The 22605-nt window shown below is 31.9% G+C and overlaps 5 protein-coding genes across 8 annotated transcripts; 2 read left to right on the top strand and 3 right to left on the bottom strand.

The window, feature by feature from the left end:
• The first annotated feature begins 6811 nt into the window (after window positions 1-6811).
• LOC143425492 (uncharacterized) lies at window positions 6812-8437 on the top strand. Its single transcript, XM_076898334.1, has 3 exons — window positions 6812-7393; window positions 7505-7774; window positions 7933-8437. Exons 1-3 carry the CDS (start codon window positions 7028-7030, stop codon window positions 8203-8205), a joined length of 909 nt encoding a protein of 302 aa, XP_076754449.1. The 5' UTR covers window positions 6812-7027; the 3' UTR covers window positions 8206-8437.
• Window positions 8407-11171, bottom strand: Wkd (TBC1 domain family member whacked). 4 transcript variants are annotated; one of them, XM_076898332.1, is made up of 6 exons: window positions 10960-11170; window positions 10331-10383; window positions 10104-10233; window positions 9428-10001; window positions 9077-9346; window positions 8407-9017 (listed from the first exon to the last, which is right to left on the bottom strand). In XM_076898332.1, exons 3-6 carry the CDS (start codon window positions 10214-10216, stop codon window positions 8904-8906), a joined length of 1071 nt encoding a protein of 356 aa, XP_076754447.1. In that variant the 5' UTR covers window positions 10217-10233; window positions 10331-10383; window positions 10960-11170; the 3' UTR covers window positions 8407-8903. The 4 variants fall into 4 exon arrangements, with proteins under 4 accessions (XP_076754447.1, XP_076754448.1, XP_076754445.1 ...); XM_076898333.1 differs by lacking the exon at window positions 10331-10383 and having other exon boundaries at window positions 11093-11171; XM_076898330.1 differs by lacking the exon at window positions 10331-10383.
• A 61-nt stretch (window positions 11172-11232) lies between these two features.
• On the top strand, window positions 11233-15547 carry Tsen54 (tRNA splicing endonuclease subunit 54). The gene is made up of 6 exons (XM_076898326.1): window positions 11233-11374; window positions 11734-11858; window positions 11964-12303; window positions 12388-13194; window positions 13268-14373; window positions 14438-15547. The coding sequence occupies exons 2-6, from the start codon at window positions 11818-11820 to the stop codon at window positions 14577-14579; spliced, it is 2436 nt and encodes an 811-aa protein (XP_076754441.1). The 5' UTR covers window positions 11233-11374; window positions 11734-11817; the 3' UTR covers window positions 14580-15547.
• LOC143425490 (eukaryotic translation initiation factor 2 subunit 3, Y-linked-like) lies at window positions 14897-22599 on the bottom strand. Its single transcript, XM_076898329.1, has 9 exons — window positions 22430-22599; window positions 21929-21992; window positions 21731-21841; window positions 16395-16628; window positions 16148-16306; window positions 15833-16062; window positions 15617-15761; window positions 15332-15501; window positions 14897-15249 (listed from the first exon to the last, which is right to left on the bottom strand). The coding sequence occupies exons 1-9, from the start codon at window positions 22499-22501 to the stop codon at window positions 15013-15015; spliced, it is 1422 nt and encodes a 473-aa protein (XP_076754444.1). The 5' UTR covers window positions 22502-22599; the 3' UTR covers window positions 14897-15012.
• Window positions 17899-20110, bottom strand: LOC143425489 (histone-lysine N-methyltransferase SUV39H2-like). Its single transcript, XM_076898327.1, has 2 exons — window positions 19910-20110; window positions 17899-19799 (listed from the first exon to the last, which is right to left on the bottom strand). The coding sequence occupies exons 1-2, from the start codon at window positions 19941-19943 to the stop codon at window positions 18007-18009; spliced, it is 1827 nt and encodes a 608-aa protein (XP_076754442.1). The 5' UTR covers window positions 19944-20110; the 3' UTR covers window positions 17899-18006.
• Window positions 22600-22605: the final 6 nt, after the last annotated feature.

Below are 22605 nucleotides of genomic sequence, written 5' to 3'. Positions count from 1 at the left end.
ATTCATTCCACGCGTGTTTACGATACGCACGTCCCTACTCGATGTACATGTGTGTATAACCGACCTATTAACCGTGAATCAATTAGTTGCTACATAATTTGCGCTTTGATTATGTTGTAAGCGTGGTTGTAACTGATAGGGATCTAAGAAGATGAACAATGCTCCGTCTACGACTTTATAGTTGCTACTATTGCCTGCTGTTGTTTTATACAATTAACGAATAATGTGACGTGTTTATTTTTACTCTTCATGATAGACTTATGCGTAGAAATATTCTACAAAGGTGCAAAGTGCCCATGAATTTCCACTTACTGTGATTCACAGTATAACACCATTAATTGTATTTCTTTCTTTCTTCTTACGATAAATATTTTAATTCTAAATTTAAAAAGATTTTCATTGGGCATAATGTTAGAAGTTTCTAAAGTCAATGATATCATATGCAACATTATTTTCTATTCATTGATCTATGCATATGTATCAGCAATTTATATGTACTTTATAAATTTCGAAAGTTTTATTTGTATATACCTTGTAAGTATATACCTTCATAGATTTTACTATAATTTCATGATATAGTAATCTTCATACACCTTGTTTATATTTATAAACCAAACTGTATAGTGGAAATTCTTAAACATTTTGTATAACAGTTTTAATTTTGAACGATCTTTGAAAATGTATAAAACATTTTTCTTTTTATACTTGAATCTATTACGCACAATACGTTTGTAGAAACAATAATCTCTCGAATTATTTATATTCGAAATTTGCAAGCACAGCGCCACCCCATTTGTAATGAATCTTTTTTTTTCTTATGTTATGTTACTACCAGTGAGAAAATAAGTGATGTTTAAGTACGAAAAAAATATCTGTTATTTATAAGATCCGCGATATATATATAGATATATTATATATAAAATAATTAATTGCGTTTTTTAATTATTTAATAAGAATGCTACGCAAAATTAACAATTGTTTCAGACTTGTATCGTATAAAGCTGAAATATATTTGACGTGCCCACGGAAACGTGTAATTACGAACAGTAAGTGTAATGATTGTTTCTGATTGGCACAATGTGCAATTACAAGAATTTCATAATTATCTTGTAATTAATTACCTGTACTGTTCTTATTACACGTTTTTACCTCGTATTATGTGTATAAAGAAACATCGACATTTTTACAGCCAGTGTATGAATTTAAAGGATTAAAAACATTGTTGTAAGTTAATGTATACAATTTTTTATTTTTAACATGACAAATATTCTGATATGGTCCAATGAGAACAAAAGAATTGTTTCAAACGAATAACGAGTGTATTCCACTTCTTTAATCGCTTATTCTTTTTACAGAGTACACACACGGAAAAAAGAAAGCTAGACATGCTATTACAATAATGTGGACATACCTCGGAGGTACAAGTTAAAGTTAACGGCTATCCTACAATTTGCCATTTTCTCTCGAAGAAAAATACATCATGACAATGATTTGTGTACTTGCTTTAGACCTATGATTTCACATGTTAAGCTTTTCTTTATTTAAATCGGAATTTTAGCGATCAACCGAGATTGAATTGATTATGGATCTGAAATTAACTTTAATTGATCTCGAGGTAAATAATTCTATGTAACTGGCTAACAACATATAATGCGAATAATGATACAGCGTGTCCTATGGAAAAAAAAGAAAGGGAAAACATGTGCGTGATGTTTGTTAGTATGATTAGGCGATACATGAAAGAGAAATGAAGGAGACGGCGGTTTTTTTCATGGACAGTAATTCATGTAGAATGTGTACTAAATACTCCCCTATGCCCAGTATAAGGTGATCGACGAAGCATATGTTATCTCACACGTTAAAGATGCCATTCATGCTAAACTCGCCCTAATATCCGAAAGGAATAACAATGTTAAGTGATAGTACTCAAATCAGCTAGCGTAGAACTCTGTAAATTGTGCTATTGTCATAGCAATTGAGTATGATATATTGTGAATATGATTGTGCTGCATTTGACAGGTAATTATAAGGCACTCAAGTCCAAATAAATCTGTTTATAGAAGAAATTTGTCAACTTCAAAAGCAAAACCTTTGATTCGACCATAAGAAAATCTGAAATTCTTATTTTCTCTGCTACAATCAGCAGAGGATGTCAACTGTAACAGCACAAACTTATTACACTTGAAAAAAGAAGGATGAAGAGTTCTACCAAGTACAACAGTAAACTGTTTTGCTTGGAAGTCGAAATGCTTGCAGTAAAAACTTTTACATTTTTGATACATGTGAAATTAGCAGTGATACCGAATAAGACAATTGTTAAGGGCATTTTATATGCTTATATGTTAGTTTTCATTGTGCTTTACTTTATCGCTTATAATTTGATTATGACAAAAATGTGTAACGGAAGTTTCTTAGTATTTTTACAGTGTAAGTAGCAATTGCCTTAATGATCAAGAAGCATAGACTTTAAACTTCAAATTAAAACAGAATTACCTTACGATTTATCATATTTTTTTGTTTTCGTTACGCGTATACGAGCAATACATTATGTATTCGATATAGATGAATCCAATGGCACATACTAACGTTCCTGTGATATTCTGTGCGACTGATGAGTTTAAGATGTGATGAATTACGATCATTTTGTACAACTGGCAACAAATACCAGTTTTTATAACATTAATCTTGTATTTTTGTAATTTGTAATTTCGATTAATCTTTATCCAATTTTTCAGTGAACTTCCGAAAATTTTTACATTTGATATGGATATACTTAGATTTTTTAAAATATTTTTCCGGCTTCTAACCGGCTTCTAACAGTCGTCGTCTATACATTCAGGTGAAAGTAATCTGATAATTTAAAACAATTGTGTATTTATATACACTCTTGTTGTCACGAAACAAATTAATCGATCTCGCCTAATTTACTTGCGTTCAAATATTTACATATTATCGGTAATCTGCAGTTATTCGACCGATATGATATGTACGTATTACTCTTTCATTGTAAATAGCTGTTAGAATTATAAAAGTTATGCAGTTCTTTTGTTTTAAACCGTATAATACTCGGAAAGACAAATTATTAACATGATACATCTGAATCTTTTTTCTAAATGTAGGGTGTTTCAAAACACGTGCCATTTAAGGATCAAAATAAGTAACCCTATATTTCTATACGTCGTTCTACGTTTTGAATTATGTTTCGTTACCACGCATTCATAATTGAAAACTACTTTATTCAGGATATGGTAGAGTGATACTACAAAAAAGTATTACCAAAAGTATTCTTTCTATTTATTATTATTTGCGATTTTGCAACAGATTTCTTGACGAAATTGCTTATACCGTACATATAGCAATAAAATATTTTACATAAACCAATCAATTAAACATAGAGCGCAGAATTGTTAAACTAATTTTCTTCAACGTATAGCTTGTATTGAACTTGTACTTTTTATTTATTCAACGACTATACCGTCAAATAGAAGATTCAGATATCGACGATAAATATACGTACGACGTTCGTTTAATAATATCATGCTGCCATGTACAAATACGTAAGTTTCGTTGGGACTGTATGTGTAAAGATGTGCTATGAATCGTCGTCGTTTAAACTTTTAGTATACACTATATAGCGTGCGTTTCTATTCACTTACACAATTAGTGATTAATTCTTAACAATCTGTAATGTACATTTGATAGGTTTTTCTTTTAATGACTTGTCTTGACCGTGCGATTTACGTAGATCTGAATCCATCATACGATGCGTGTCTAATATTCTGTGTACCAATACCCAATTTAAAAAGGATAAGTTTAGAAACAGAAGTTAAAATATATATATGTATATGTCGGCCTATTTCCAACGGAATTTCTGTCGAAATGATCTCTAATGTCATTCGTATTAACCGCACAAAAAATTCTCAAATTTAACGCGCGACATACCAAAACCGGACGTTTTCGAAAGGATAATCCTTTACGGATAAAATCGCACACTGTAATTTCGAGAAAGAAACGTAGACCTCTATCGAACGCCACTTTTAATCAACTTACAATTAGGCACTAACCTCTTGTAGTGGTTATTCTTTCGTTCTGTACATAATATATCTTTTAAGGCATGTTTTTTTAATTAATCACGCCTATGTTGTCGCCGAACGTTTGATCGGCTCGACTTTAAATTTAAATTTCCGCATCCGGCGTCGAATGGTGTTGAACAACCGGAAATTGGTGTACGTAGTAATTGTAACTGCGCACGCGCACGCGGAAAGAGTGATAAAGTTCAAATCGATTTAGCGGTGATCGGTATTCCGTCTGGAACGCGTGCTATCGTGAAATTAATATGGTCTCGCATTCGTTTCGAAAAGAGAAATAAAATGAGAAAAAGGAATGAATGTAAACGCTTTAAGGAGAGGGCCTACTACCGCCGTCTCCGATGATCCAACTCGTTGATCCACGACAGGTTAGAATGCTTTCTTTTTCTTTTGTAAATGAACCAGTATAAGGGGGATAGAAAAAACTGAGTACAGCCGCGTATTGTATTACTACTTTATGTTCGTATGTAACGAGGAATTAAAGGTTAAATTACGTATAGCGTCGAATTTTGTATGATATTCACTTTAAGAGAGGGAGGTTATGCTAAAGATAAAGATATATATTATATATAAATATATTGTATCTATGAAATATACGTATAATAATAATTGATCGTTCGCCGATCTGTCATAAGGACGATCGGCGAACGACAAGAACATGATGTAGCGACGCTGATCATCGAATCATCTTTTTGTATGAAAATAAGAAAAAAAAATTGTAAAGCGATATCGGTAACGGTGCACTCGATGTGAAAGGAAATACACGACACAATAACGATCCATGCGAGCAATTTTAGTTTTCCCTACCCCCCTCCCCCCTGTCTTCCCTTTATTAGCGTAGCCGGGCACGAAAGATTACGGTACATTCTTCTAATATTCGCCTAATGTATATCTGAAAAGCTACTTATTTAATCAGTTTCTGTGTAATTTGAAAACTCAAAAAAATGATATGTATCATGTATGTGACGAATCCTGTACAAAATTTCTACACATTTGAATGATTCAAATAAATATCGTATACACTTGGACACATCCAATACTATCCATGAAACTAACAGTTTTCAGAGGTCGATGTGCCGTTATATAAATTTTTAATTGTGAATGCTACCTTTATCGATACTTATTACTGGTAACAAATTGCAACTGTACACAACTTTTATGATAAAAGATATACATTTTTTCAGTGACACGAAAAATATTAACCTGATGGACATCGTCATCTGAACTACTAATAATAGCCAGGCAATTACAGTGACGAACATAATTAAGGAAAATCACAGGTTGTCATCTAACGGCTCCTTGTAGATCCATTCAGTGAACCGCAATTCCTTCATTACATATTGCATATCATTCGCATCAAAAATTTGCCATTACTTACGAGCGGATGACAAGTAAGGAAACGAATCAAACAGCAAAAATCAATTCTTTTTAATTTCACTATGAATTTCGTTCGATGCATTAAATTAATCTCTTAATTAAAGCAAGTGCTATTACTGCTGCCAAGGGCTGACGAAAACGTAACGTTCGCGCTCGTATCCACGCTCGCCACGCAAGTTTCCTTTTAATGATGAAGCAGCGGAACGAAACAATCCGATGTGGCTGTTAGGAAGAAAGAAAAGCAGGTTTCTGGTACAAAATTTTTTCAAGCGAAATTAATGACGCTCCAGGGAACCGTACCAACCGTCAGCTCTACATTAATTTTAATTTTATCCACTCGTACTTTGATGTCAGCCCGCAATCCCCGCGGAAAGCAAAAGTTTCAAAAGCGTTGATGTAATTAATATTGTCACGTGTTTCCGTTGGACTGGTTTACTGTACTGTTCCCATTTTTTTTACGAATCACGTAATATTCGTTCGTACCGTCCAACTTGTACGCAAAACGCGAACAAACCGATGGGAATACGAAACAACCGCTGAGGCTATCTCGTCAACCACACGTTGAAGTCTCCAAAGTATTATGTAGTTGAAAACTTGATTATCCGGTGTTTGGCGAATATATACGTAGTTTTTGGCTCATCTGTTATGTACCGCATGATCGTATGCCCACGGAATTGCTAGGTCTACTAAAATATGCCGTTTTGTAACGGAACCAAGAAACTACCAGAAATATTGAAACAAATATGATTAAATCTTTTTCTAATATTTCTGTCAAAATTTACAATTTTATTTCACATATTTGTCTAGTACTTATACAAGTCGGTATGCTTGTTCTAAGACTTTTTCCGCTACTGGAAGCAAAATCTATTTCCTTATTCTTCATCGACAACCGTGACGGTTAAGCAATTGTTTGTTTGAACGACCGAGATTATTGAGAAATTGTTGCCAGTTAAAAAGGATTTTATTATTTTCAAAATCAGAAGAATATAAACTTTCGTTAAAACTATGTTAGGAATTGTAGAATTGATCGTAATCGAATAACTGGAATCTGCTGACAAAAATGTTAGATATTTTAACATACGGCATGTTTGTACATTTTTAAATGAATGTTCTTACGCGTACGTCCAAGAGAATTCCTCGAATACTTGGTGGGGAACGAGTTGGTCGGGAATACTCATGCAGTCCATCCCTGTTAGTACAATTGCGAACATACTAGCTGCAAGTGTTCATTGTTGGCATGTGTGATATGTTATTTCTATATTACGAACATTGAAAAAAAAAATATAAATCATTTTACTTGATGGCTAGTTGCCAATAAAAGTACAATAATACAATACGCGATACCGTTCATTGAGTATAGCACTAATATTACGACGGAAACATGTAGATCATTAATCGTAAAATCAATATGATAACAGTGATAATCTAGGTATGTCACAATTCTGGAAGAATAATCCACAATTACGATACAAAAGAATTATTGTAAAGAAAAATGGCTTTATCGTTGATCATCCGATGTGTTTCATTGAATAAAAAGATTATTGATTAAAAAAACAGATGAAATGGTCACAACAGAAAAGATGAAACTGATTTATCTCGCTCTAGTGTTTTTACACCCTATTAAGAATGTAAGAACAAACGGTGAATCGAGTGGAGAATATCTACAAAAGGTGATATTGCAGCTACAAGAATTTAATGTTCCTACCCCTGTCACTATTCACAACCGATTGTCGTTGAATCACGGACATAACAATGCAGTTTATATGGATAAGAATCGACAAAATCATGGACTTCACAGAATCAATATGTACGCACAGCGTAATGTACAAAAATACCAAAATCAGAGTATACAACATTATAATATCTTTCCGAACGAGAAGATAGATCAACATTCAACCGATTTGGAAAATTCTCCGCATTATTATGAGGTAAATGGCTTTCTAAATCCTCTATTAACGTTTAAAAAATCATTTTACGCAAATAGAAGAACCTACTGATTTACATATTAAGTAAAATAATTACTATTATTAACTTTTCAGTCTCGCGTGCCTACCGTTACTAAGATACAAGAACCGCAAGTACTTGGATTCACAAGAGCAGAGCTGGCGGCTATGTATAAAAGTGCTTTGCAAAAAGGATCACCAATCAGTTTATCTTCTCTAACCAATGCACTCTCTTCCGGCGATGTGCCCCAAATTACCAAAACTCATGTGGAGTTTCCGGTCAGGCAACCTCCCTACAAATATTATTTCTTTCCATTAAAGACGTTTATGTCAGAGTTTAAAAAAAGTCACGGTTATAAAACGATTGTAAGTAAACGCACATAGCATAGTTTCTTAACTACTTTTTTTTTCAAATGTATGCTCTCTTCTAATTGAAATCGAAGAAAATTTACTTCATTCGAAAAAAAAAATATAATGTTATCATTTTGATTTTTTTAATATTACGTTCTTGTCGTTCTTTGTAGCCTGTACCTGCATTTGACAATACGGAAGCTGCACAAACCACCCAAACACAATTATCGCACCCTCTCTTTGTAGCAATAAGCACTTTCGTCACAATGGCAATAGTATTCATGATGAGCGTTTTATTTCTGCCAAAGCTTGCTCAACTCGATATACTACACTCGCGAAGCGTTCAAGATGATTTTTTTTATTTGTTGAATATTGTCACAAATGCTGTCGAGCGTTATAATCTTTTAAACAATCTTAAAGATTATCGTATAGACTCCATCAGGTAGCTTAAAATGTAATTAGATAAATTTTACAATTAATATGACTTACACAAGCACGATTCTATGGAAGGTTGAAATGAAACAAAATTTTCTGACAAAATATATTCGTAACATGTATTTTAATTATATTAATTATCATCAAGTTATAGATAAATTTTAACAAAAACAACGTTGAGCTAAACAAAACAATTTTTCTTCAATAACATATTATATAATATTCTATATTTATTCTTAAAAAATGTAATGTTTTACAATCCTTTTTTGTACATAAATATTAATAAAATTGTATGAAATTGCATATAACTATAGATATGCTCGAAATAATACAACATTAAACAGTACTATAAACATCTACAGGTATTGTGCATCTTTGTAATCTTATTGTATCTATGTATAGTTATGATAGAGAAAATAGGGATAAGCTATTTTGTGTGACCTATTTAAGGAAAGAGTTTTGAGGCTTTCCTATTTAGGGAATGTATGCGCTTACGTGATTACATTCACAAGAATTACTTAAATATATTTGTAATAAAGAAGTTAGGTACTTTTTAAATATCACTATCTGTGTACTTCCATACTTTGTAAAAGTATACCTATATAAATTTTACGATCTGTACAATATGAAGTATGTATAAAGGAAGGCACAACTTTAGAGTAATACCTGTAAGCTCATTACTCATTTTATACTCTACTTTCTTTCCCTATCAGTCTGTCCGATTGGCAGTGGAAAGAGATGTTTGCTCTGCTGCTTTCCGTTTTAATACTTGACGTTGATGTTCGTATTCGAAATCTTCTTCTGTTAGATTTAATTTTCGGATCTACGATATTACATTTATTCAATAGATATAAACGAAAGTGCGAAAGTGAAATATTCTACCTGATAAACTAAAGCTTCTTCTTCCATAATGTCCTGAGGAGGATTTCTTAATACTTGTAGTGTTTCATATACTGTTGGGCAACATTTGGTAAGAGACGTACGACCTAAGCTACCTTTCAACAAAACTAGCCCAACTTTGAAGATAATTTTGACACCTTCGCAGAGAAACATATCCCACACTCGTAGAATACTTTCCCATGGTAGTGTTCGTGTATAAACACACAAAAACCATTCGGTCATGTATAAAATCGGTTCCATCTTTTGTTTTTTCTAAAAGTAATTCATACTAACAGGTGCATGTGCATACATTTTGATCTCCAGTTGTGTATAATGAAATTAATTAATACTAACCAAATGTTTATAAGCAATCGGAGATACTCTCTTGAGGAGAGCAAATAAAATATCTCCATCGCGTAACAATGTTTCCATACCTTGACTGTAATAGCCAATCAAATATTTGTCACATATCGCAACAAGGCACCAGAATGCCTGTACTGCTGGCATATGCATCAGTAAAAATGCTGCGATAGGTGCTTGAGCTTGACAGTATCCAACTTTACTATTTAAAATAGAATATGCCTTCAATACTTTAAACAGCTCTTCCTGTCCAGGTGCTTCTCCGATAAACATTATGTGATGAGGAAACTGGCGGTGAAGATCTTTTTTAATGTCATCTATATACTTTGGATCACCAGATTGTTTCACTAGCTTCTCGAATAAATCTTTGTTATTATCCATTAACAATTGACCTCCGCAGAGGTTTAACCATGCACGTAGCCTTACAGAAGGTGGAATGCCCTTTCGACATCTTTCTCTGACTTTACGGTAATTTGTATTCATGAAATAGCCCCAGTTGTTTAACATTTGTATCCATTTTCGTTCCCTTCTTAGCATTACCTCTGGTGGTATTCCTTGTTTTGCAAGGCTGATAATTGATAAAAGTATTTTATATCTTTTAACATATAGTCACAAATATTATGATTCTAAATATTAATTGTAATTAGTTAATGTAAAAATATTCTATTACCTCTCAGAGCTACAGTTGGAATCTTGAAGGAAACCGTGTCGATCGATTTTAGATCCCTCAAATTTATCACTCTCAGCCTCTGCATCCCCATTATGTGATCCAGAGGACGCCATAGCATTTTTCGAATTGTCTAGAGCAACGTATAGAATTTGTCTTTATAATTTACAGCTTAAATTACTTTTCTATAAAAATAAACATTTTCATTAAAAAAAGTTTGTTTATTATACCGAATGTTTTTTAACTTCAAATGCCAGCAGCAGGTACGCTCAATTCTAACAATCTAATAGTAAATATAATTTTTACTTTGCGGAAGTAGTAAATGGCAAGAAAATAATGATATGAAGGCACTGCTAATTTTAAACTTTAGAATGAACGTGTCATCAAATATTTTGACATTTGATCTTAAACTTGACAAAGTGTACACTTCATATACACATCTCGATTATATTGGCAAATTTTGTACATAAAGGTAACGTTAAACGGCATACTTTGTAATTACATCTCTGTTTTTCTTTCACTTACGATATTAAGGTGAAATAAAAACTAAGAATATTTTAAAAACGCGCGTTATAATTGACAGTTGACAGCTAGCCCCTTGAGAATTTCAGAATAATACGATAGCATGATCGTAATCGAAGATCATGAAAATTTCCTATATCGCACGATAAGACACTATTTTGTAACGCCCACAAAGTTCGTGCCACGAATTATAATCATTTGTACGTGTCAGGGTATCTTGCCTCTGAGCTTGATAACTAACTAAACGCGTTACTGTACACATACTCGCACGATTATTTACTTTCACATTATCACGTTAACAATGAGTGGGCGAATCATATGAATTGACTACACCTACCATCGATAACAAGCAAATATGTGATTTACGAAATCCAAAATTAATATACTATACATCGCTACAAATTATCGACACTTTACTGTTCTTATAAACGACAATTATAGCTTGTATATCACTTGAAACTGATCGCTACATTTTAGCACACGTAGCGAGGTCTTTTTATTCCCAAATACAACTCCCAAGTACTTTATGTTAATTGGCTAGTTCCGTCCATTCATTTACAGTTACCCAATAGTAGGAGAAGACTGAAAGTAAAATCACTATTCCTTCAATAGCATGAAGAATGCAATGAATAACTATACAATTAAAAAATATTAATCTTTATGTAAAAAAGAAAAGAAACGTGACAATAACATTAAATAATTTCATAATAAAATAACAAACTTAAGTAATTCTGCAACAATAGTAAGGAAAGGTAACAATTTCCTTGCAGAATGAAGGAATGAACTTATTTTGTATGAAATTGCTACTTGTCGACGCGTACGTATGTATAGGTCACATGCATCTCTGCATGCATCTCTTCTTAACCTTACACAAGCCTTTTGTAAGTGTAAAAGATAAAATATGATTAAAAAATTACCGTAACATTGTATGTACACATTTTTATTCACAGTCGCACAAACATTATTTATTTTTACTAACATACTTCAAATTTTGTTATATGCATCCTACATTATTACTGAAAACACTCATAAATTAATAATGATAATATTTACGTAGACGTACAAGCTGTAGAATCTTTACAAATAATTTAATTAATTTGTGATAATGCAGGTGACAAATCATAGCAGATTAATCATTAATATGAAGAGTGAATTAAAATAATTTTTAAACCTATGCAAAGACAGTAGGATAATCATGACAGAAGAAACGAAAAACCTTCCTGCCAATATGTTAACGTAAGCTTTTCAGAGTTAGAAATATTTCAACATATTTTCGAAAATTACCATTATCTGCGTCAAGTTAGTTTGGTGTCATATTATAAAAAAGTTATTATCTTTCAGGGCGGAAGAACTGTTAGAAAACAAAGGTTTGAAATACAATGCATGGGATCAGTATGAAAAGTCTGCTAAAAGTCTTCCAAAAACTGGAATGAAACAGTTTGAACCAAATGATTCTTGGCTTCAAAACATGCAGATTGAAAAGGGAATTATGACTAGGAAAAATTTGATAGCCATAGAAAGAGTAGATCGTATTTCTCAGCTAGCTAGCGCTGAATGGTTGCCTACCCAAAGGAGAGCTAGAGTGAAAAAATACTCTGGTCAGGATTGGAATAGTTTTGGATTGGAAAAAAGTGGTGCCTTGTATTTAATACCAGAAGAAGCATTATTCCTTTTAGAAGCAGTACGTTATCATAAAACAGAAACATATGTATCAAAATTTTTCCTTATTAGAACAAAGGAAGAGTAAAACATTATCCTGTTTTAGAATTGTTTGGAGCTTACATGGAACGATGTACCATTGTCTATCCAACAAGCTTACGAACTTTTAATTGATAATGTTGAATGTTCATTAGAGGAATACAGAGTTTATAGCCAATTAGTAAAGCATGGTTATCGCATACAGCGTTTTATTTGCAATATAGAAAAGAATGCAAAGAGCGACGAAAGTATTACTATAAAACGTAAAGTTATTGTTGAACCTGAAAATGGTCTTTGGATGACTGATAGCCAACAACAGAATAAAAATTGTACAAATACAAATGGTGGGAAACTTACTTACCCAGAAAGAATTGATACAGATATTAGCAATTCTTCTACAAAAATTTGTCAAGATATAACAGAAAACAAGGACTTATTAAACAGTGTGTATGAAGTTGTAGATGATCTTCTTAATGCGGTAGAAAATATCGAAGCCCAATATAAAGATGTTAAATGCGAAAGGAATACGAAAAATGAAGGGAAATTAAATACTAATTTGCAAAATGTAGAAGTAAATGGGGATAAAAAGAAAAAAAAGTCCGAAGTAAAAATTATATCAGATGAAACTTTATTAGGTAATATCAAAATTGTTATAAATCATACAGGTGATTTTACTAAAGGAAGTAAAATATCACCGAGTTGGCGAGCATCACGGATACAACGAAATGTTAAGTTAGTTCCTAGAAGAACAGACAAACTAGCAACCCCTGATGCTTCGGATTCTAGTAACAAAGATATTGAACACTCTCCAGGAAAGCATAAATCAACTTCACCACCCAAGGAAGATTCACAAATTAAGAAATCAAAACAAGAGGTATGTAATATAACAATATCTTAATTCTGTTTATAATGTTGAAATTTTAATTCTTCAATTCACTTTTAATTAGGTCATAGAACTTTCTGATGATGAAATTCATGAAGTACCAAAACCTATGATGCGAATGGATTTACTAAACATGATTCCAAATATTGCATTTCAATCAACGGTTACAATAAAAATATCAAGGGGTTACATACCACACAGTATAAAACCTTATAAAACTACCTACTATTACGAATGTGCAAATTTAAAAAGATTACACGAAAAAGATAACAAATTTCGATCCCGTCAAAATGTTGAATGCACAAATAATGCAAATAACAATACTAGAAGAAATACAAATATTAGTCAGTTCAATCAGAATCCAACAAGTCTAAATAGTTTGCATATGCAAGATCCTTTTTTTATGCAACATGGACAATATACAAATTTTGGTTCTAATTATGTACATAACAGTAGGTTTCCATATACATATAGTCAAAATTTCTATTGGCATCTAAGAAATACTATGTTTCAAAACGTACATGTCGCTGTTAACAATCATAGTACTTCTATCTATCAAAACAGATATATGTCGATGCAAATGCACAATCTGTCAATACCAAACATAAGTAATAACATGATCAGAAATGAGTTTGTGCAAAATCAATTTCACCAGAATTTTCATCAAAATATGCCATTACGAAGATTACATCATCAAAGGGTTTTTGAAAATACATCGATACATTCTAACATTGCTAGAAACGTATTATTACCAGATTCTCAACCAAGGTATTGGAATCGCCACAAAAATATGTACGCGAGTAGGAAGGACGAAGTCTATCGATCGTCGTTTAAGATATTGCCAGGAGCATCGTCTTGGTCAGAATTGAAAAGTAAATGGCGCGAGGAAAAGACGATCACTATCGACGACGAGGATACAAGGAAAGACACGATTGAAGATTGTAACGAAGTGCAGGTAGTTGGACAATCTCGTAGCTCTCTCGTTGGACCCAAGAACGCGAACAGCCTGGAGGAAGTTTTCAATAAGCTTCAAATAATTAAGTCTGCACCCGAGAAAATAGCGAGAAGAAAGAAAAGTAAATACAAAATATCGTACAACGTTTATTCCAATACACAAGCGTATAAAAAAGCAAACCCTGGTCTTCCGTTCTACCGAATTGTCGTAATAAGGTAATCAATTTTTATTAACCACATTTATTACCTAGAATTTAATTGATCTCTTTTTTGGTTGCAGACAAGATGATTCATTTATACAGCCAATCGAATTACACCGTTTAATGCAAGATTCAGGCAGTACACCAATATTATTGGCATGTGTATCAATGTCAATTTCCTATATACAACCAGGATTTATATCCATGCCTAATTTAACATAAGTAGAATAAAATATTTCAATACGCAATATTTAATGATATAGCATCTAAAAAATTCATTTTTTTATTTATTTTTATATAAAATAAATAAATAGGTATTTAATTGTAAAACAGAGTAGAACCGTTCTATGTCGATCAGTTTTATCATCTTCTAATATTTATTTACATTAGTATTACTACTATCATCATAAACACTTCCAAATTAAAATATTAAAAGGTACTATTGTATGACAATAAAATATGTTTCACAAGTCATATTTATGAATTTTATGTAATATTTTTTATTAGGAGAAGAATTTCAGGAAATATGTATTAGTACGTGAATGATCTGTATTTCATGTTTTATTATAAACATTTCAAACAACATTTCAAGTTGTAGAAGTTAATTTTTTAGATTGGCTTTTTCTTTATATTAAATTCTCGTTTTTTCATAGAGTTACTTTCGGTCTATAACTGGTTCTATAGTTTGTCCGCCGCAAATCTGACCCCAACCAATTAAACGCCAATGTTTTTCAACACGTCGAGATAACGCAATTTTTTCGTCAATTTCTGTACATACAGGATTCGTCAAGCTAATTTTGGCTAAATCAGCACGTGTTGCTAATACACGACCTCCGGTACTTAACGACCCAATATTTACTAATAACACCTCGTTTCTCGATAATTTTGGTACCTATTATAAAAAAATATATTGGATCATAATTACGGTAGCGATATTGTTTTTTAGTACAATAATTTTTCTATAATATACTTACTCTCGCTCCCTTTTTATCGCCCTCTGTTCTCACGCCTAACAAACGCTTAAGGAGATAATACGATATTTCAAGTTCAATAAATATTTTTGGTAGAGCTCCTACAGCTCCTAAAATTTGACCCACTAAACGATCTGCTCGACATAATGTTGGTTCTATTTTTGTTCCGACACCTAAAAATGTAATTTCCAAATGTTACAAAGTTCTTGCAATTTCTATTTTGTTTAGCATTTACATCTATACTTTATTTAATTATATGATACCATCAAAAGAATTAATTATAATTACCAATAAGTCCACCCGGAACAGCAAATTGGAGTTCATTTTGCTCAGCAAATAATGATACTATTCGTGAAAATATAGGTCGACAAGTCAATTTTCCTTCACTGTCTTTAGATACTAGCCCAGGACGGACTTCAATTTCCATACCCACCTAAAAAATAAAGAAGCATCTTAAACAATGGCACATATAACAAAGGTAACCATAACAAATTTTCAACATACTTTTAATACTCCTCTCAAAATACTACCTCCGGCAACGCCTCCTTTCAGATCATCTACCTCACAACCAGGCTTATTCACGTCAAACGATCGAATAACAATTAATCTTGGTTCGGAAGTAAAATCTCTTAAAGGTACCGGAATTTTCTTTGTAATATATTCGCACAAGACTTCAATATTATACTTCAGTTGTGCAGAGATTGGAATTACAGGCGCTCCTTCAGCTACTGTGCCTGATTTACAAAGGAAAATAGAGATAGTAAATTTCATACAATTATATCAATAAAATTTATTGAAATATGACTAAAATCAAAATACCCTGAACGAATTTTAAAATTTGTTCGTATTGCTCCTTCGCTTGAGCTTCCTTCACTAAATCAATTTTGTTTTGCAAGATTACAATATGTTTTAGTTTCATGATCTCAATTGCAGCCAAATGTTCCGATGTTTGAGGCTGAGGACATGATTCATTGCCAGCTACAAGTGAATATTTTTTAACATTTTTCTAAATAGCTTAACTTCTGTTCAAAGTATAAGAATGTAGCAATAGTCTAAATGTGCAAACCAATCAAAAGTAAAGCTGCATCCATGACAGCTGCACCGTTCAACATAGTTGCCATAAGGATATCGTGTCCTGGGCAATCAACGAAGGACACATGACGTACAAGTTGAAATCGTCCTGGACAAACAGGACGTAAGCAAGGAAATGAATCATCTTTGCTTGATCCACCGGATATGTAACATCCTGGTCTGGGACATTTCTCATTATCGCATTTATAAATCTTTGCGTTCGCGTATCCTGAAACGAAGCAATTTAAACAAACTTAAGATATTATTTTAGATAGACAGTTTCCCATTAACTTCATTCTAACAAATTCTTTTTCCTTTTGCTAATGAATATAGGTGAACTAGTAATTAATTTCTACAGAACAGAATAAAATAGTAGAGCAATTGTCAATAGAAAAACATTCATTTATTTTTTTGATGCACTGCATATATGGGGAAAAGGCATGTTTCTTTTTAATATTTGCCTTTAAATAATTTAAATATATTTTTTTTTGGTGAGAAAATATTTCTGTTCACATGCAATATCAAAGTACTAACACGATAATTACATTAATCGTAGATAACCGAAAAGTAAAACTTATTAAAACCCGAATTCATAGGAATTTGTTGCCACTTAAACGAACTTGTATATTGTAAAAAATTTATTTACAACATATATTTTTATAACGTAAGTATAAAAATTTGTTTAAAATTGTTATTTGGTATAACATTATAGTTTCACAGAAACTCTACATGCAAAACCGCGTGAAATTTGCAAATAAATTATTGTCGAAAATAATGAATAACAGTAATGGTGAAAATAACAATACTAGCAAAGTATTAAGTCTGATAACATTCTATTTACTTAACAAAGATAATTCTCTTTGTTCTTGAACCATCGCTTATTAAATATCCTTTAACATTAATAGCCAATCTTTCTTATGTGAACAATGTTACAACATACAAGAGGTCACAGTGATTGTTTATACTAAAGTTAAGCATATTTTACTATTGAATTTGCCAGTCTTTCCATTCTTTTGTAATATAATCTTTCAAGGAGGGGTTGGATCAACCCAATATGAAATAATTGATTCGAGTGAACATATTGTGGTGTTAATTTAACAACATTTACATGAAATATACAGAAAGGTGAAACATTAATATGTTTGTTGTATGCAATTCATTGCATTTAACATAATTTATGCTAATGAAGAAAGATACAAACCAATAGTAATACATTTAACCCTTTTAACTGAGCTGGTTTAAATGTTATACTCAAAAGGTGTCAATGTCATTCACAAAAATTTATTTATGTGTATTATATGACAAAAATAAAGAATTTCTACTCTAACGAGCATTTGTCGTGAAAGGGTTAAATGTCTTTTGTAATTTACCTACAAATGTTTCAAAATTATATTCCTATTAGCTTCCTACATTTGCCTAGCATTTTTTGTACAATATTATTGTGTGTAAACTGTTACTCAATTATAAGACGAATAAAGGAATAATCATTAACAAAACGTGAATAATTAACCGCATACTACAATTTAAGTTCAGTAACAGTGTTTGATCTATTATAGAACTAAATGTTTATTTGTGAATAGTAGTGTAACAAAAATACGAAGTGAAACTTAAAACAAATATCGTCTACAAGTCTCGGCACCGCATTTACACAAGGTTTTACCATGCAACGTATCTGATTCAGGCATTTCTGGGTGTAGTTCTAAATCGTCTTCAAGTTTTGTACTAATGTACATATCCAGATCCTTTTTCATCGCTACATCCCGCTTTATAGAATTTTCGTTATTTCTAGAGGATTGACACGTATAATCGAAAGTGATTTCCTCGTCTTGCTTAATGTCTCTCATTGCAAACAAAGCGAGTTTGGGAAGATTCGGATCAAGACAATTAATCCACACACCATAGACTGCCAAATTTGGGTCGCAAGAATGATTAATGAAATGAGAAATGTTGCCATACATAGCTGCATCGACGGTGTATGGGCACTGTTCTTCAGTCTCATTATAATCGAGATCGAATAAGTACGTTCTACCAGCAACATCGTATTGTTTGCCACGTTTCTCAGCCTCTTCGCTTGTAATTACTTCACCCACGTATTCCGTGACGAAACTCCCTTTCTTGATCCGTTGTAGAGTCTTTACACCCCAACCTCGGCCATTGGCGGTTCTGAAGATACATAGCTTCATTTGGGTGCCACGTTGCACTACTCGATTAATGCAGTCCATGTTGCAAGCACATCGTTTGTTGCATTCGTATATCGGTGTACCTGGCGGCACTCGAATTTTACATGTTGAAGTATATGGACATACTCGGCCTTCCTGACTGAAGCAGCATTTCGTTTTGACATTACAAGTAACGCATTCACAACCAATGGGTGGATCATTAGGTATTATTACTCCATTACCAGGTAGGTAGTCTTCTATGTAATAAAAGTCCTGAGGTGCCTGCTCTAAGTCTACCATATTTTCCACTAGTATTAACGGCTTACCGTTGGTGATAATGTTTATTTCATTTTCCCAGTCCTTTAGAGATTTCAACTGTTTACTTCTTAAATCAACGATCAGCATACAAAGAATATCACGTCTTAAAACTTTCTCCAATTTAGTAGTTTTAATATATTTTTGTTTTAAAAAATTCCGAATATTAACATATACCGCATTTGAATCTACCGAGATTGAAGCTAATGTCTTCCCTTCAAACTTAAGATGATTCAAAAATTCCTCGATGTCTCTATCGTTCGGATAAAAATTTGTTTTCCGTTTAAAATGATCGAGCAATTTTAATCTGTCTTTCTCAAATTCTTCTAAAATATCTGAACAATTTACTAAATTCGACACTGGTTCCCAAGTATTATACTGCGAATCCCAGTTTTTCCATTTGATTAAATAAGTTGGTACACCTTGTTGCTCTTTCTTTGCAACAATCTTTTCTACTTCCCATAAATCGGGCTCCGATAGTAACGTTTCCATCCCACTTTTGGCAACATATTTTATATCTTTCAATATAACTCTGAGTTCCTTTAATTTAGCATCTCTTAAATTATACCTTATTTGATACTTTTCAGTATCGCTACTACTGTTTGATTTACTCAGTCTTGCATCTTCTATACTATTCTCCCAATTATTGGAATAATATGAATTATTCTTTTCTTTAATTGTTTCCTTCTCAACTGTATTCTGTCTGAAGAGGACCCTATTCCTGTTTAAATCGCTACTCATTGATTTACTGATTTCTTGACTATCTTCTTGAGGAAAAACAAATTGCTGTTCTAACTTCTGTTGTTTGGCAGGCAATTGAAAGTATCCTGGAGAAGCTGGCCTTTTTCCTTGTGGAGAAGACATTTTGCTCGTGTTACCAAAATTTTCTTCTTGTTCCTCACTGGTTCTGTCCTCTGCACGAGCGTCTGTAATGCCAAACATTTAAAGGATGTCATTTTCTCCAGTCACATTTCCCCATATTTCAGTTAACTTGTACAATTTGTTTTCCCTTTTCTTTTAGTATTAATTGTATCACCTTGTACTGTGAAAATTCCTTTCATCCTCTTCATTCTTCTCCTTCAATTATTGAATAAAATATATAGTGCTATTACAGTAAAGCAGATATAATTCATCGAAAAGTTTGTGCAAAAGAAGGTGCCACACATATATAAATATATCTTTTACAAAATTATAGATTATTGTTTCAAGTTTCCATTCAAATATTTTCTTAGGTTTAGTTGGACCCGTGTTTAATTTATACAATATAGCATAAGTAAGTGTATACTAGATCATAATATATAAAATATTCCTATTTAATTAATACTCACTTGCTAAGCACGTATTGCGCTTGAACAAATAAATATTAATTTGTTTTCCTATATTTCATGCGTGTCTTTATCTTTAAAAAAAAATTTCTTTTTTTAAATAAGCTTGGAGTTTTATATGTTACGACCAAATATAAAATAATCAATTAAAACACACCTTAATATTAATTTTACATTTATAGTAATTGTAATTATACAATCAAAAAGTTATTGTAAAATAACAAAACTTTATACCTATAGTTTAGCTAGACTCTTTATCTGTTGTACTTAGGATTTAATCAAATAAAGTACGCATTTCATATTAAAAATGCCATTAGCTTTATTATATATTCGAGAATTTTATAATGTAAATACAAACATAAATTACACACTATCGTATTAACATAATAGCTATGGATATATAACTACAATACTTCAATTAATTGAAATAATATTTAATTAGATTTTATTAATAATTATAATTGTATATACTTACCTTAGTAATATTTTATATTATAATATTAGAAATGTATTCACATGTGCACACACGCACACACACCACTTTTTATTTAAAGATATCTTGTACGAACATCATTCTTCGTGTGCACATTTTAAATTTATTAAGGTGTGCTTTAATCAATGATCATTTTAACCTTTTGATCATACATGATTTGCCATGTAAGATACAAAGTACATTGATTCTTGCATATACATGTAACTTTCTCAGAAACAAGAACAAGTTATAAACCTTAAAGTGCACTAAATCAAAATACATACAATCCTTGCTATTAAATGTATACTGTTATATCATTACTTTAACATACATTAATACTGTGTGAATATGTTGCCGAGTTTAACATACAGTTTTTATGTACCTCAATATTATTACGACTAGAAACTCATTGGATTTCATTCCAAAACGTTTGAATAATAGAACAGTTGTACGAATATAGACAATGTGATAACTTAAAATGAAATAATTAAACTGTATTATCATTACCTATAAATAAATAAAAGATTAAAAAGTCATGTACGAAATGACCATATAAAACGAGAAACTATCGTTGTACTTTCAACAGTCTATCTTCGATCCCGCGATTCGGAATAAACCGTTTTATAAAATGGCGACAACTTCCCATGCTTAGAGCGTCATCTATACTGTACACAATAAGAGAGAAAGAAAAAAGGAAACGACTGAAAATTCTTCTTTGAAATGGGAAGACTGTAGTGCGCTATATAATAAATGATTAAAATTATATATTAAAAATTCCATCGTTATATTAAATTACATATCGATATTGATTATTATTATAGTCACTATTTTCACATTTTTTAATTAAAAATTTAGTTGATTATATTCCTTTGTAGAAATATTATTTTTGTAAGGTTTATGTTACATAATATAACAATGAATTTCAAATAATTTTGTTTCCATAATGTACATCAACTAACGGTGAATTAGTTAATAGAATTTTGAACGTTATTACAGTGATTTCCCTTACGATGAACTCGTACAGCTCTGAAGAATGATAATAATGCTTGAATCTACTTACCAAGCTTAATGGTAATATTCCTTTCTAATTCATTTTTAAAACGAACAGTTTGTACTCCGGATATTGCTTTTACAATTGTAGACTTTCCATGGGCTACATGGCCAATAGTACCTAATCAAGATTATATATTTTGTAAATATATCTTACTTCCATCAGACCTTTTCACTTCATCGAAACGATAAAAAATATTATATTTACCAATATTAATTGTTGCTTGCCTACTGATGACCTCGCGAGATAATGCAGTTAATTTGCTAACATCCTAAATAAAAAGAGTCTCATATACAGCTTTGTACCGATTATATACAACAAAGATATTGTAAGTACTAGCGAAAGGTAACTCGCACAGCGTAATTATCAGTATATATAAACAAAAGGAAACCGTCTAAATAACTATGTGTTATTATAAAATAGAAATAAACGAGGACATATAAAATCCTAAGCAACAGAGGGAAGTGAAATCCAGATGTCATTAACGATTATTGAAACAAAATACAGCGAATAATAAAAAAGAGCTATTCGAATAAAATACGGTTTCGCAAACCTAAATTAGTTTCTGCGAAAGTTATCCGGGAAATTTTTCATTCAACTCGACGCGATCGAAAATTATTACAGTATGCTAACGCGAATTGAGGTTATGTAAAAAAATGACGAAAGCTTGTCAAATTATAAAGTCACATCGGTTTACTTGTTACTCACTAGTTTCGATAGATCTTGTTTGTAAAGATTCGGCTGACCCGTAGTCACTCCAAGACCCTCTTCACCACCCATAATCACTAAATCAACTTTTACAACACGTAAACCACGCGAGGATTACTTCAAAAAAAGAAACAGATCATTTATAATCAAGAGTAGAGACGACTCTTGTTCAGGGA

This window comes from Xylocopa sonorina, chromosome 7, assembly GCF_050948175.1.
Source record: "Xylocopa sonorina isolate GNS202 chromosome 7, iyXylSono1_principal, whole genome shotgun sequence".
NCBI classification, from domain to species: domain Eukaryota; kingdom Metazoa; phylum Arthropoda; class Insecta; order Hymenoptera; family Apidae; genus Xylocopa; species Xylocopa sonorina.
This window is presented reverse-complemented; position numbering and strand designations above follow the sequence as displayed.